This window comes from Lepidothrix coronata, unplaced genomic scaffold (genome assembly GCF_001604755.1).
Source record: "Lepidothrix coronata isolate B3197 unplaced genomic scaffold, Lepidothrix_coronata-1.0 Scaffold201, whole genome shotgun sequence".
Lineage (NCBI taxonomy): Eukaryota > Metazoa > Chordata > Aves > Passeriformes > Pipridae > Lepidothrix > Lepidothrix coronata.
Genome location: NW_016690381.1, coordinates 731,938 through 746,602, shown reverse-complemented (window position 1 = coordinate 746,602; position 14,665 = coordinate 731,938). Strand labels below are relative to the sequence as shown.

The 14,665-nt window shown below is 39.9% G+C and overlaps 2 protein-coding genes across 6 annotated transcripts in view; one reads left to right on the top strand and one right to left on the bottom strand.

Moving 5' to 3' along the window:
- SULF2 (sulfatase 2) overlaps positions 1-8,067 on the top strand; it is a 117,020-nt gene extending 108,953 nt beyond the window's left edge. Inside the window, exons 13-20 of the mRNA XM_017832305.1 lie at positions 1,295-1,389; positions 3,200-3,259; positions 3,666-3,835; positions 4,271-4,413; positions 4,643-4,766; positions 5,233-5,263; positions 5,535-5,591; positions 6,606-8,067. Coding sequence (XP_017687794.1) covers positions 1,295-1,389; positions 3,200-3,259; positions 3,666-3,835; positions 4,271-4,413; positions 4,643-4,766; positions 5,233-5,263; positions 5,535-5,591; positions 6,606-6,636 — 711 coding nt within the window. The 3' untranslated portion in view covers positions 6,637-8,067. The remainder of the gene's footprint in view (positions 1-1,294; positions 1,390-3,199; positions 3,260-3,665; positions 3,836-4,270; positions 4,414-4,642; positions 4,767-5,232; positions 5,264-5,534; positions 5,592-6,605) is intronic.
- A 957-nt stretch (positions 8,068-9,024) lies between these two features.
- NCOA3 (nuclear receptor coactivator 3) overlaps positions 9,025-14,665 on the bottom strand; it is a 71,944-nt gene continuing 66,303 nt past the window's right edge. For all 5 annotated transcript variants that reach the window (XM_017832314.1, XM_017832316.1, XM_017832317.1 and 2 more), the window contains exons 21-24: positions 14,239-14,461; positions 13,839-14,013; positions 13,138-13,279; positions 9,025-12,145 (exon numbers count right to left, since the gene is read on the bottom strand). In XM_017832314.1, coding sequence (XP_017687803.1) covers positions 12,134-12,145; positions 13,138-13,279; positions 13,839-14,013; positions 14,239-14,461 — 552 coding nt within the window. In that variant the 3' untranslated portion in view covers positions 9,025-12,133. The remainder of the gene's footprint in view (positions 12,146-13,137; positions 13,280-13,838; positions 14,014-14,238; positions 14,462-14,665) is intronic.

Genomic DNA, 14,665 nt, shown 5'->3' with positions numbered 1-14,665 from the left:
GTTTGGTGCTTCTGGGATTAATTTCTTTTGCTTGCTTGTGCTTTTCTTAACCCTTGCACTTTGGAATTGAATTTTTTCATAGGCTTGTGTATATGAAGAACCTGGAGATGATTTGCCCTATGAAATTGGCCCGTAAAACATCATCTGATATTTTTGTCACTAATATTTAAGAATGTAAGCTCAAACCTTTCACATGTGTTGTGTACAAAAGAGGGTCTAGGGATCCTCTTCCAAGGACCAGGTAGTGGTGGAACAAATGCCAGAAAGGACAGACCTCCTGTAATCTCTTACCAAATTACATAAATTCACAGCAAAGTTCTGTGTAGGAACTTCTTGGCCCCCTTTTATGGTACAGTTGACACAGAAGGCAGATACTGAAAAATTTACTAGTCTGCAAAGATTTAAAAGGGCAATTTCAATCTCACCACGCTCTGGTGATTGTTTTTATTTCAGAAAACTTGGGCAGTGTGGAGTGTCAAAGGACATGAGAGCTCGCCTCTGTCCTGTTGTGCTCCTGATTTAGGGTCACAGGGCTGGATTCTTGGTGTATTTTCCTTGAACACCCTGTCCTGTCTCTGCTCCAACAGCCACGAGCTTCCACATCAGTGACTTCTGGTCCCTGATGGCTCGTGGTAGTTCTGCAGACTGTTCACAGTGGATTACACTGCTTTTTCTGCTGTGTAGAGAACTGAGGTGGAGGCCTGCAATACCCAACTGAGGGTACTGCAATACCCACTGTGTATAACCAGACTGAACAAAAGCAGGAGTTTCATTTAGTGAAAAAGCCAAGCAGTTAAAAATAAAGCCCTGTGGGTGGCACAGTTGACTGCTGGTGGCTGTGCCACGTGGGCAGACACTGCTAAAGCCTGCCATGCAAACAGGGCCTTGCTTTCAGAGCCTCTCAAGAGGGATTTCAGAGCACTCCCTCCCCATCCCCTTCCTGATGTCAGAACAGGCTGAAACTTAAGGGTTTCCTTTTCCTTGGAGCAACCTTTCTCCCCTTGCAAATGTGAGCCCAAGAGGAAAAATCCCAATGGAAGCAGAAGTGTCTGTGTGCCCCCATTCCCTATCACAGTCAAGAGTGAGAGCAGGCAAACCAGCAAGGCTTCCTCCTGCTGGAGTTTCCTTCTGGAAAGTCAGATAGCTCAAAAATACTTGTTAGTGGTGAGAGTCATGGCAGGTAGTGAAGAGGAAGCATTTGGTGACAGCAGAATGGGTTTGAGAAGGTTAGAATAAGACTAAATTATGCTGTATTTTTTAACTTCTATCTTTAACTTTTTTTTTTCTTCCTTAGATTGAAACCTTGCAAAATAAAATAAAAAACCTGAGGGAGGTGAGAGGTCATCTAAAGAAGAAACGACCTGAGGAGTGTGATTGTAACAAGATAAGGTATTTCTTGTGTACTTCAGAATAATTATTTGTAGTGTGAAACTGTAACTGATTTATCTCCTCACGGGAGGGATCAGGGTCTGGTTTGTTTGGTGGTTGCCTGCTTACTCTGCCCTTGAATGTGCTTTCAGGGGAGTTGGGCTGCTGCCCAAGTGCATGACACACCTTCTCCCAGGCAGGAGTTTAATTGCCTGTGTCAAGTGGTGATGATGTAACGTGGCTTGTAAACCAGTTAGTTCTGCTCTTGTACTGAGGATGCTGCTGTTAAATATCAGAGATGAATATTTTAAGCTGCAGGGTTCTTTCTGGCAGCTTTGACACGGGCAAACTGTGGTTATGGTGCAGTGTTACACAAATCAGTTTTTTCCAAGGCTGGATGAATTATCTCCTAAGATGAAATCACTGCACTATTTAGCAGCTACATCTGTTGGGAGAAGCAGGAATTTAACAGCTGGTGCAGAGTTACCTGTATTTGTAACCACCACTGGCTCAGGGCAACAGATCTTTCTTTCCCTACTCCAGATCACTTGTGCATTAAGTGCAGCAGGCACTGGAGTAGTGATCAGGTGTTAAGGTCTCTGCCTAGTTGGTTCTTATATAGCCAAACATTTGCAAAGTGGCCACAGGGTCAGCCCACTGATTACATGGAAAGGAGGTTCGTAGAATCATAGAACATGAAGGTTTGAAAGGGACCTTGAAGATGATCCAGTTTTTCAGACTAATATAGGTTACACTTCTGTTTGTGCACAGCATTTTTAAGATGACTAATCCCACTGAAATCAATGAAATTAATAATCCAAGTTATAAATGTTCATGTGTTTGCAGAACTGCATTGCTTTAGAATTAGTTAATCTGTGCAAGGTTAAAAAAAACTGAAGGAGATAGTTCTTTATTAATCTTGCTTTGTTAATTTGTTATAAGGATTAAATTTAGGAAAGCTCCCAATAGCATTAAGAATTAAAAAGATTTGTTTTGAAGGGAATTTTAATCTGCTAACTAACTGAATTCAGAACAACAACATTTATTAAACTTTGTTTCTGTTTGATTTTTTTGGGTAGTAACTTTATTAGTCAGAAAATATTCCATTGGCTGAGGCTGTTTTGTCTCTTTTTACCTTTGGTAATTCCACAGAAAGGAGACTTCTGCAAAATCATGAAAGGGTTTCTGGAGACAGAGGCAAAGCAGTAGGCAAGGGTGTGTATGTCTGCTTACACCCTTATATCTCAGAATATATTAGGCACTGCTCTTGCTGGGACAGTTCAGTCCATCTTGTTAGCTTTCCTGGAACTTCCAGCTAGTAACAAAGGAGGAAACCCCCTTCCCCAACCCTACAGTACAGCTGGCATTGAAATTCTTCCATTCAGAAGGAAAATAACAGGAAGGTGGTATAAGCTGGTCATCTTATCAGCTGAACAAATGGGTGAATATCCAGCGGAAGAAATGGTGTAATTTAATTATCAATCTGTTTGCTTTATCTGCCCCCTGTAGGGAAACAAGCAGTTACAACTGAAACCTTAGTAAAGTGTAGCTGGACCAGTGCGTGGCTTCATCCTGCAGTGCGGTGGGAGCACACCGGGGGTCACTGTGGGCAGAGGAGCCGAGGGAAGGGCACAGGGAGCTGGGAAGGGGCACAGGGAGCTGGGAAGGGGCACAGGGAGCTGGGAAGGGTCGAGTGAGGCTCTTTATTCACTGTAAACTAACATATGGAGAAGTGACACTGGATTAAATCTGCTTCAAACCCAGTCTGATGGTGTGGTACAAACAGGAGCAGTTGTCTTTGTTCACCAGCAATGCTGTTTTTATTTTCCAGTTATCATTCAAAACATAAAACCAAACTGAGGCACAAGGGATCCAGTCTTCATCCTTTCAAGTAAGTGAAGGGCTGTTCCTTTGAAAGAGGAGGTGCCAAGTCATTATAACATCTGGTCCACACAAACTAAGCAAAAGTACTAGTGCTTCATTTATCCTGTATTAAAAAGCATAAACACAGAGACACTGGGCAAGGAACTAATGCTAGTAAATTCTGAGATAAGGTTCCTGCTTTGGGAAATGTCATATCACAGACCCCAGGCAAGCCCTGTAAGCCCCTTTGGCTGCATTTTCATTTTCCAGTGCTGTTGAATTGCAGAGTCATCTCCATCTGGAAGAGAAGCCATTTAATTAAAAAGATGTTGATTCTTTCCCTCAGAGCAGCTTATTTTACGAGCTATTTCGGGTTTTTTAGGTGCATTCAAGTGTAACAGAGTTTGCATGACCCTGATGTTTCGTGTGTGCAGGAAAGCCCTCCAGGAGAAGGACAGGCTGTGGCTGCTGCGGGAGCAGAGGAGGAAGAAGAAGCTGCGCAAGCTGCTGAAGAGAATCAAAAACAACGACACGTGCAGCATGCCCGGGCTCACCTGCTTCACCCACGACAACCAGCACTGGCAAACTGCCCCCCTCTGGACACGTAAGGACACTGGAAACTCGGGAACAGGGAGGTGGGTTCTGGCCAGACCGGGCCGGGCTGTTGGGTTCCGAGTTTGGGGTTTCAGTGCCTGTGTCGCCAAGGCTGCCCCAAAGGAAAGAATCTGTTCCAGTGCTGCACAGAAGGCAAGGGAGGTAAAAACAACTGCAGGTAACCAACAGACACTGCACAGTGCACAGTGATGGGTGTGGTATCTCACCCCCTGGAGTGTTTCCCAACTGGACAAGACGTTGCTCTAATGAGCCCTGTGGTGTGGGTTAGGTGTGCACAGAGCAAGAGGCTGATGCTGGAAGGCATTCTCTGCTTTAGAGCTCAGGAGTGAGAGTTACCCTCTGTGAATAAAGGAATGCTATAAACAGAACTAATTAGCAGTGCTAAAGACTGTAGCTGATGCCTTTATAACTCTTCCATTTGCAGTGGGCCCTTTCTGTGCCTGTACCAGTGCCAACAACAACACGTACTGGTGTTTGAGGACAATCAACGAGACCCACAACTTCCTGTTCTGTGAATTTGCTACTGGATTTCTGGAGTATTTTGATCTCAATACCGATCCATATCAGGTATCTGATCATAGATCAAGATCACAGCTGAAGAAATACAGCATTTTTCCTTATTAATGATCAACTGAAATTGCCCAGTATTGCTGCAGGATGTAATTTAAGGCCTCTATCACTTAAACCAGTATAATTTGGCTCTTTCCTGTTACAAATAAACCACCTGTATTCCATATATGAAAGCCATCAAACTACAGAGCAATAGTTACTAACAAGAACCCCCTATTTATTGCAGCTAATTAATGCAGTGAATACGCTCGACAGAGAGGTTCTCAATCAACTGCACGTCCAGCTCATGGAACTCAGGAGCTGCAAAGGGTATAAGCAATGCAATCCAAGAACTAGGAACATGGATCTAGGTAAGTGCCTCTCCTGTTGCACTCACAACCCCCCCAAAAAGGAAATGGGGCTTGCTCTTACCGTTGTGAAACTTGAATCAGCCAAAAGGATTTTAGTATTTCTTAATACTGGTAATGTCCTGCTGAGCTGGTAACTGCATGCTTAGATTTTTGTAGGGGTTCAGTTTGTGTTATATAATGTTTTTAAAATTGATATTTAAATAGCTTAGTAATGAGTGTTACAGAGATGCAGAGGATGATGAGGAAAGAAAGATACTGGTGAAAGAGGGAAAGAATACCCTAATAGCCACTATCAAGCTCGTAGGCCAGTTCAAGTTGGAAGAGACTTGTGGAGTTGTGCAGGGTCAGATGTGAGGGCATGCCAGGTTACTCAGGCCATTGGGTGATCTGTTATTAAGTCTTTTTTAAAATTGTCTTACCTGATACAGGCAATCCCTGGTAACATTGTTAATTTTTCTTCACCTAGGACTTAAAGATGGAAGCTACGAGCAGTACAGGTACATTTAAAAAAAAAAAAGTTATATTATTATTCTTAAATACTACTTCCATGCTGAAAAAACATGGACAGGCATGGCCTGGAAGGGCATTTGAAAGGGCTTTCCACCCCAGTTGCTTTGAAACACTTTGAAACTTCTTTGTTTCATGTTCTAACTTTGGTAGTCAAAATCCAGGCTGAACTCTTCTCCTTCCTCATCTTTCAGACTGTAGTGCTGGTGGTTTTCTTGGTGATGGTTAACTTTGTTTCTCCTTTTGCTGCTTGAAAATTAGGCAGTTTCAGCGTCGAAAATGGCCAGATGTGAAGAGACCATCATCTGCCAAGTCACTGTGAGTTGGGAGCAGTTCACCAAAAGCATTTGCTTTTGCGCTTTAGCTTTTTCCTTCTCTTTTTGCATGCAGCACCTTTTATAACATCATCATCTATTCTCATGGAGTGCTTAAGTGGGAAGTCTTCTAAATTATGCAAGAAATACGATATTTCCACATCATTACTGACAACTGCTGCACAAAACCTCTTGGTCCCTGTTTTCTGGGACTCCAGCAGCGTTAAGGTCAAGGCAATTTCAAATGAGTAAAGGTGGATGCTCAGCTGAAGAAACCAGTTATGGTCAACTGCCAGTTAAATTTAAAGACCAGTATGTTGGTTTTGCCTGAATTTAAATTAGTAGCAGCTACCTTGTGGTTTTTCACCCAATCCAGAAAGAACAAAACCGACTAATTTCTCACGAGCAGAGACAGTACCTTGTACTTTCTTGCTCTTTATCCGACCACAGCCTTCTGTTGTGAGCAAAAAAAGGAAGTTAAAACAGAAAGTAGACTTATCTAAGACTGCTTTTTTTCTTACTGAGCTGCTCTTTAAAACTTGACAATGATATTCAGTTCTCAACCTGCCAGAGCTCAAAGGCAAGATACAAATTTAAGTACTTAAAAAGTTGCTGTCTCTGAATCTCCCCTTAAAAAGAAGGCAGAGATTTCTGTTCATTAAAAATCATAAAGTGTTCTCAAACTGTGCAGTGGAAAAAGTATGCACAAGTCCCTTCCTAGACACAGTCTGGCCTTCTCACTTGCCCAAGAGGATTTGCTCATGTAATAGAGTGTTGTTATTTCTAGTTGAAGAGATCTAAGACTGGCTTTAGAACCAGAATGAAGCTTGAATTAACAAGCTTTGTACAGATAGAAGTTTCAAACAGAGTTGGATTGTTTCTGTCATACACCTGCTATGGTTTTATAGGTGGTGCACAGTGTTTCCATTGTTTTTTTACTGCATGGAATCATTAAAAATATTTAACTGCTTTCTACTGGAATATTATACACTAAAACTGTGTTTGTTTTATTTTAAAGAGGACAACTGTGGGAAGGCTGGGAGGGCTAATCTCCCCAACTGCTGCACCTCCATGAGGATACAAACTGGCCAGAACTTGAATCCATGTACAGACTAAATGAATTGTAACATTAGCCTGAAGGACTGGATAAACTTTGAGGCTGAAATAGGTAGAACGTTTGCACTGGTGAGTGAGTTAAATAGATGCAGTGAAACTGTGGGAAATGCTGTCAGAAATACAGGTCTCTGAACTCTACTATTGTACCTGCTTTTTGCTTTGGATTATACCTCACCTGCTTCACGAGGCATTTTACTTCCAAGAAGACACAAGTAACGCTGAGCCAGCAGCTGAGAGAAGAGGAAGCACAGCCCCATCCCAAAGAGAGCCATTCCAGCGGCAGCGTTTACACAGACAGCTGAGGGAAACTCCAAACCATTGTCAGTTCAACCTTCTCTTCAGTTGTCACAGAAACACTTCAAAGCCAAGTATAACTCTAAAGCAAGATTTAGAATCATGGATGCTTTTGCTTCTCACTGGGGTGAAGGCAGTGGTTGAACAGAACTTTGAGCAGCACTGAGTGTTCTCAACACCACGATATTTCTCCAGTCTCCTCTGAGGATACATTTTAGTTCCATCTGTTTGTCCATCCTACTGCCACCTCTACGAAGATTAGAGAAAATCTTCACTAACAGATTTTTGGAGGGGTTGTGTAAAATATTGCTCAATATACTGTTTGCAAAGCAATTCCTTCAGGTTGTAAAGAATTTTGTTAATAAAAAGAGTGTAATGCCCATGGCCCGTTTCTCAAAATGTTACTTACTGTGGCTTAGGACAGTCAGAATTCATCCATTTTTAGAAGTACTGAAAAATTTCGGTAAATGTACATCTCAAATTTTAACAAAATCAGATTTGTATGAAGTTTTTTTTTTTGTGGTAATAGCCTGTTGTGTGTTCAAAACCAAAACAGCTCCTTTGAGAAAGCAGCATTTGCTCAGCAGTGTAACTTCTACATTTATTTTTGAAAAAAGGCAGCTCTGAGAAGTTCAATACTTGTAGTCAATAAAGAATAATCTAGTTAATAGTTTAGTCTACAAAAAAAGTTAAAGTTCTGAATGACAGTTACTGTTTAAAGGCTTTTAAAGGGAAAAAAAAACCCCTATCATTTTACTAAAGAAGCACAGTGTACAGAGTTATTTGAGTATTTTCATAAGGACATTATTAAATACATTGTAGTACAGGCCATTGTAGCACAGGCACTAGTGGTGAGATTTGTATTTATAATCCATGTTACTCTGCTACCTGTTTTAAAGGCACGTGCCCGAGGGTGCTCATGGGGCAGGACTTGACCAACTGTGGCCTTCACTCCTAACAAAGAGGTACTTTCTATTTTAAAACAGAAACTTAACTTGCTCTTTTAGAAATGCAGTTTAAAAAGAAGAAAAAATACAGCATGGAAATTATTTTGGAACCCTTCCTGGTTTTGCACATAAGGAAAATCAAGTGGAATCATACCCAGGCATGTAGATCTCTGGTACCACACCCCCCTACTCAAAAAATAGACTTGGATTTAGGAACTAAGGAAAAAACAAACAAACAAACAAAGAAAACCCCTCATAAAACAAAAACCTGCTCAAAAAGCAGAAGTGGAGTCTTTGTAAATGTGCTATACAGCAAGACTGGGCTTGAGTATTTGTATTACGTGTGGTAAGTCAAATATACTTCCCAAAGTTTTCTTGCTTTTTTTAATTATGGAAGTAAAATATGATTGTCTGTCTTAATCTAGCCATAGATTTTCTTTGCAACTTGTTACAGCTTTCATGGATTATTAGAAATATCTACTAGATGATGAGATCCTGAATCAATACAAATAAGTAAAAAAATGAAACACGTTTTTGCTGCTTCCCAGAGAAAAATTTTAGCTATCTGCTAAACTTTCCAGAAAGAGTCTGAGGTTAGATGTAAAAAAATTGGCACTTACCTTTTTTTTTGTGTGTTCAGCCTTTAGTCCTTGGCCAGCTGAGGGTGTGATGGTGAAAATCCTGCAGGGCCCAGTGTTCCTGCTCCTGTTGAAAAAAAAATTTACCTTGTTCCTTTAAACAGACCCCTGAGCTGTGGGGTTGGTTGGGACACAAGAAGCAGCTGCTGTTTCGTGAAAGGTAAGTTGTTGCCAAATGGGGGAAAGCTGCCACCTCTTCACCTTTCAGCTCTTGTACAAACTGCAGTTTGAGTTGACAAAGACAAAATCCCGGGTGCTCTCGATGCTAAATGGGTCCCATCAGGGAAAGGTCGCAGTTGTTGCTCCCTCAGCTTTTGCAGCCAGTGAGGAGAAGATGGAAACCATTCTCTGCCCAGTGTTCCTCAGTGGCAGCACCGACTTTTCTCTGACCTTTGCAGGATACAGTCATGAACCTTAAAGTATTAGACAGCTAATCAAGTTCTGATTTTAAATAGAAACCTTTATTTACATTATTATTAACATCCAAACACAAAAGCCAGAAGGGCGGTAATACCTTACAACCAACTCTTTTATAAATCAGTCCCCGTGATTTTTCTGTTTTGCAAAATAAAGATACAGATATTTCAAGCAATACTTACAATGTAAACTAAACTTAAATGCAGTTCTCAATACTGTATGCCTTCTCCTGAGAATTTTTTTTAAATATTGCTCTCAGAATTACATGGTTTCATACTTGCTGTATCATTCTGTCATCTGGTAGTCTGCACATAAATTCTAAAATAAAAGGTGTGCTAATTGGTGCAACATTCAAATAAGTTTTGTCTTGTGACTGAAACGTGGTCTGGATTTCCTAACTTTGAAAGCAGTATTTTAGGCCAAGAAAAAAAAAGTATTACACATGAGTTTTATTAATAACCACATGATTTCTGTGATCAAAAGACATGTAGTAAAACAACACATTTATGCAGCAGTGAGCAGAGGTGGCTGTACTAGCTAATTGATCTCTTACTGTTGAATAATGTTATACAGGTTGTTTTTTAAAAACATTCAGAAAAATCTGCTGCCACAGAACCAAAGCAAAACTGATGGCAATAACTAAATGTCAGCAGATTTCAAACTAGATGTCCTATGCAGGATTAGTGCTGCCAAGAAAGATGTCATCATCAATGCTTTTTAAAAATGCCCCCTCCCCCTTAATCAAGTTTAAACTAAAAATCTTTGGATTCAGCAAAAAAAAAAAAAAAAAGTACAATCTAAACACAGATGAGAAAATGATGATCCTTAAAACATCAGTCAGGTACCAGTTAAACATAGATGTACAAACAGAATCACTTTACAAAAATTGTAGGGCAGGATGTATAAAGCAGTCCATAGTCCTAAGAGCTCACCTAATGAAAGCAACCAGGGTTTGTAGTTTCCATCAATATAATGAACAACTACAAAATATAAAGATTGTTCTGCTCTGATCTGATATAAAAAGCATGGGATTGTTGCCTTTCAGCTTCAGTAGGCAGCACTTAAATAGATATGTTCTAAGAAATGTAAAAAAGGAAAAAGAAAAAAAGAGAAAAGTTCCTCAGGCTTTTAAAAGTTTTGCATTAAAAAACACACGTGAATTGGACAGAAGATTTCAAATAAATGCTAATCTGTTTACTCAGTGCTAATGGCAGAGATTGACTGATCTACATTCCCTTTGGAATACAACTGGCTGGATGCTAAGGATGAATGTTTTGAGACTATTTCTGTTTAGAGTTATTTCTATTAAAATGGAAGATCACTGAATATTGTGAACAATAAAACCACCTCTTGCTAACATACCAAGAACAAGCAATAAAGAACACAGATCAGGGTTGGTTTTTTTGTACTCACTGGGGAGAAATCAGTCTTCCATTACACAGTGAACAACAGAACAGGAGCACCACACATCTGAAACATTTCTGGGTCATCACTTATGGAAGTTTAGAGGTTTGACTTGTTGTAACTTTAAAAACTGCAAAGGGATCTTCATTCCAAGGCCCCAAAATGGAGGGGAAAAACCCCCACGTTACCAGCAAATAATATGTAACCAGACTTAAATACTGATATCAGAGAAACCTGCTTAGAAAATACATTCCTTCCTATTAGAACAATCCAATGGAGGTGCAGACATTTGGTTAAAGTGTGGCTTAATATCCTTAAAAGATTTCTGGATGTCATGTAACAACGAATATTTTGCAACAGACGAACATTTCCAAAGATAACATTTAGAGCTCGTTAAAATTGACCAAGAAAGACACAATCCAGATTCATCAGCTGAAAAGGTGACCTATTACAGAAAGACACGACTGTCCTGACAGGCTGGGACATCTCACAATGCAGAGCCTTTGTGTCAAACTGCCTTCTGTAAAAAAAAGACGTGTAACAAAAGTGCTCACAGGTGGAGAAAGCATTTTACAACCGGTCTTTTTTATAAAAAGCTATATGTAAAAGATGTAAAAATAAATGAAGTGTTGAAGACCAAAAAAGAGAAATATGTGGGCCAAAGTCACCCAGCTTTAAAGTCATTAAATCTAATTAAAGAAAAATTCTATTTGGACCTCAACTACACTGAGTTTACAGAAATCAATTTTGTTAAATATTTAGCTTCACAAACTCTGCAAAAATGAGTTAGTGACCTACAAAAGTCATATATATAATACATTATCTTAAAGATCATATTTACAAAATTTATTCACAAAAAGACTGCAAAATTCTGATTCTGACTGCAGTGCCTTGCCTTTTCTGAAGTTATTTTCAAAAAAGATGAAAGATTATTGCTCTAATTTCCATACACAGAACACATTACATTATGCAGTCTTTTCAAATAATTCTTAAGAGATTGTGTTTGAGAAGGAACATGAGTACACCCCTACCTTCATATTAAGTCCTTATCAAAGATATTGCATTAATCCATTATATAGTCTTCTATAAAGTGCACTCAGCTGCACAGCAATATGTAAATATTAGTCACAACTGTGTTTAAATAATTTAAACTGTTTATCCTCTCTTTTTAACCCTTGGCTTCAATGGACAGGATTTTGGACTAGAGTGTGCCAATTCATTTTGCACTGCTACTTTGCTTGGGAAATCCCTGACTCTTGGGGGTAAGAGACTAAAAGCAGCATTTATATTCAGGAGTTAATATAAAAGAGTCAAGGCTAAGACTACATTCTCTGTCAGATACTGTTACTAGAGAAATCAAAAATTCTTACCACTGTGACTTCTCCAGGCACTTTTGTCTGCCTGTAGTTGAAGGGCTTTGGATACAGTAAACAGATCAGGTACACCAGGAGCCTACCCATCCAATCTACTAAAATGCCATTACCAAATTCACAGTTCTAGAGGAAGAGCGCCAAAAATATTAACAAACTTTTTTTGTACTCCACAATATACAGTAATACAGAGACTTCTTCTACTAATTTTTTTTTTTCCTTGGGATAGGTTTTTTTTTTTTGGCTTATTTTTTTCCTCTGAATGAAGTAACTTCTGCAAGCCCAGTCTGAGTCATCTTCCTTTCCAACACTAGTGCATCAGTAATACAGCCTTTCTCGCTTGAAGATGTGGTTCTGGTGTCAGCAGTACTTCTGTTAAAGAAAAGAAGAAATAATCATCAGAGAAAATAAAAAACACCTTTGCTGAAAAAAAGAAATAGTCCACATACTGCATTTGGAAGAGGAAACTACTGATAATCAATGTCTGTAAGCAGAAGAGTAGCTTTTCAGTGCTCCACTTCTTTGGAAATAAATATCTAGAAGAGAAATGCTCTCCCAGAATCTCCTAAACACACTTATTTAGGTATCTTCCTGTAGGTTTGGAAAATCTGACACTTCCCCTTCATTCTCCCCTTTATAAAAAGGCATTTGTTGTATCAAAGTCCTCCAAACCCTTACTTATCACCCAGAAGTCCTCAGATTATTTTCCTCAGGTACCTTGGACAAAATTTCATGAGGTCCATTTTACTTGGATAGATTTAGCTTATGTCAGTATTATGTTGCTCATCCCTTGGTATTTTGTGGAAAGAGTGCAGCAATATTTTGTAATTCATCTTTCTTTTCAGGGCCTATTATTAGCACGTTTTCCCCCTAAATGAGGGGCCTGTATTTCCCATAGTTTCTGGCTAGGCATACACAAGCTATTCTAAGGTAACAGCAGCAGCAGCTGCCAGAAGGATCCCACACTATCAGGATTCTTGACTCATAAGAGCTATTACACATAATTTTCAGCATCTGCTGAAGATGGTTTTCACAATGTCCAGGGGTGGCTTTCTGGGGTTTCTCCAGGTTCACAAGTATTTCATCATCCTTTGTGCAGTCTAAGCCTTGATCCTACCTATGATATTTAAAAGTCAGCAGCTACTCACAGCATCCAGCTCAGGTGCATCGTGGATTGGATTAAATATCATCAATAATAAGGTGTCTCTTTGCATAAAGATATAAAGACATAACTGGCAGGTCCCACAGATGTAAATATGAACAGGATAACTGAGAGCAGGACTGTGCCAGAGGAATGGATGGAAGCAGCCCCTACTCAGTGGAAAGAGTCAACATCTTTTTGTCAGTCTGTAGGAACAACTCACCTGGTCTGGACCCATGGGCATTCCTGACATAGGCATGGCATTAATACTCATCTGTCCCATGTGGCCACTGCTGCCATTCATGTGCATCATACTGTAGGCTGCTGGATTGCCCTGATGGCTGAACTGCTGCTGGGGGAAAGAACTGAGGCACAAAAGGACAAATAAAATTAACCTTCTGAAAAGTTTACACATCGATACATTGCCTTCCCTGCACCAGCTGGCAACACGTGAAAGATAAAACTGTTTTCACATCTACTTGTTTCTACCCAGTATCTGTTTCGTGTGGAAACAAATTTCCCTCCCAAAAGGAATTTTGAATATTTAGAAACACAGAGAAGTATCTGTGTGCTGGGTGAAACCTTTCTGGAGGCTCCTGTTAGGGCTGTATCATCCACTGTGATACTATTCTGAACTTCAGTATTTCCCCACAAGTTATTTTTTCAATATTTAAAGACTGAGTGTTGCTCCTGGTTACTAAGACTGCAGAGGTCCAAGATGAATCAATGCAGCTAAGCATAAAATACACTTAATCACCCTATTTCTTCAAGCAGAGCAGGATCAAGGATAATACAGACACCAGAAAGACAGCGATTTTTTCCTCTTCTAAATCCTTTTCCTACTACAAGCTATTTAACGTAGTTTCTGCTTTGAACAAAAGGAAAGACACTTTTTGAGAAGCAGGTTGTAACTGGGAAGTTCACCTGTTCCTGGCCATGCTTCCCGATGGCCAGCCCTTCATCTCTGAGGACTGGTACATTGCTGCTGGCTGAGGATGCTGCATCACAGCATTCTGGGAGGGTCCAATTCTTGATGATATCATTGGGTTGGGAGGGCTTGATACTCTGCTAAATGCAGGATCAGGTTGTTGGCTTAAACCTTAAAACAAAGGAGATACAATACACTTCAGTTGTCATCACCTTGTACTTTTAGTTTATCTTCTTGCAGCGATTGGAAAGGGAAATGTCATCCTTTTTTTGTAGCAGTATATTCCATTTTTCAGAATGACTGGTATTTAGGTAGTTTGGGGTTAATAAGAGACAGGGAAAAGAAAACCAGACAGATGAAAAAAAAAACCAAACCAAAACATGTTAGTACTAGTACCATAATTAGGTGGATAGGGGAATTGCTGTGGAGGAACTTGAGCCATTGGAGGGCCTGTCAAAGCACTATCCATGCTTCCTGTGGCAGTCACATTTGGTGGTGGACTGAAGGCCTGAGGTTGCTGTTGCTGCTGCATCATCATTGCCATCCTCTGTTGTCTAAAATGGTGACTTATTAGTTCCCTGTTACGCTGAGCCACCATTTGAGCATTAAGAAAACCTTGCTGCTCTCCCCCAAAGAAAAGAAAAATCATATTAGAAAATGTTTTTACAAATGAAATCACGACAGAGTCAATCAAACCACCTACACTCCTTCTAAGACCCAGCATATCCATTATCAGAACAGGAAGTTAAGAAAACCCCACAGCCAGTACAAAAAAAGGTCATCAAAATATTAAACGAAGGTTTTCATTAAATTGTCATTAGTG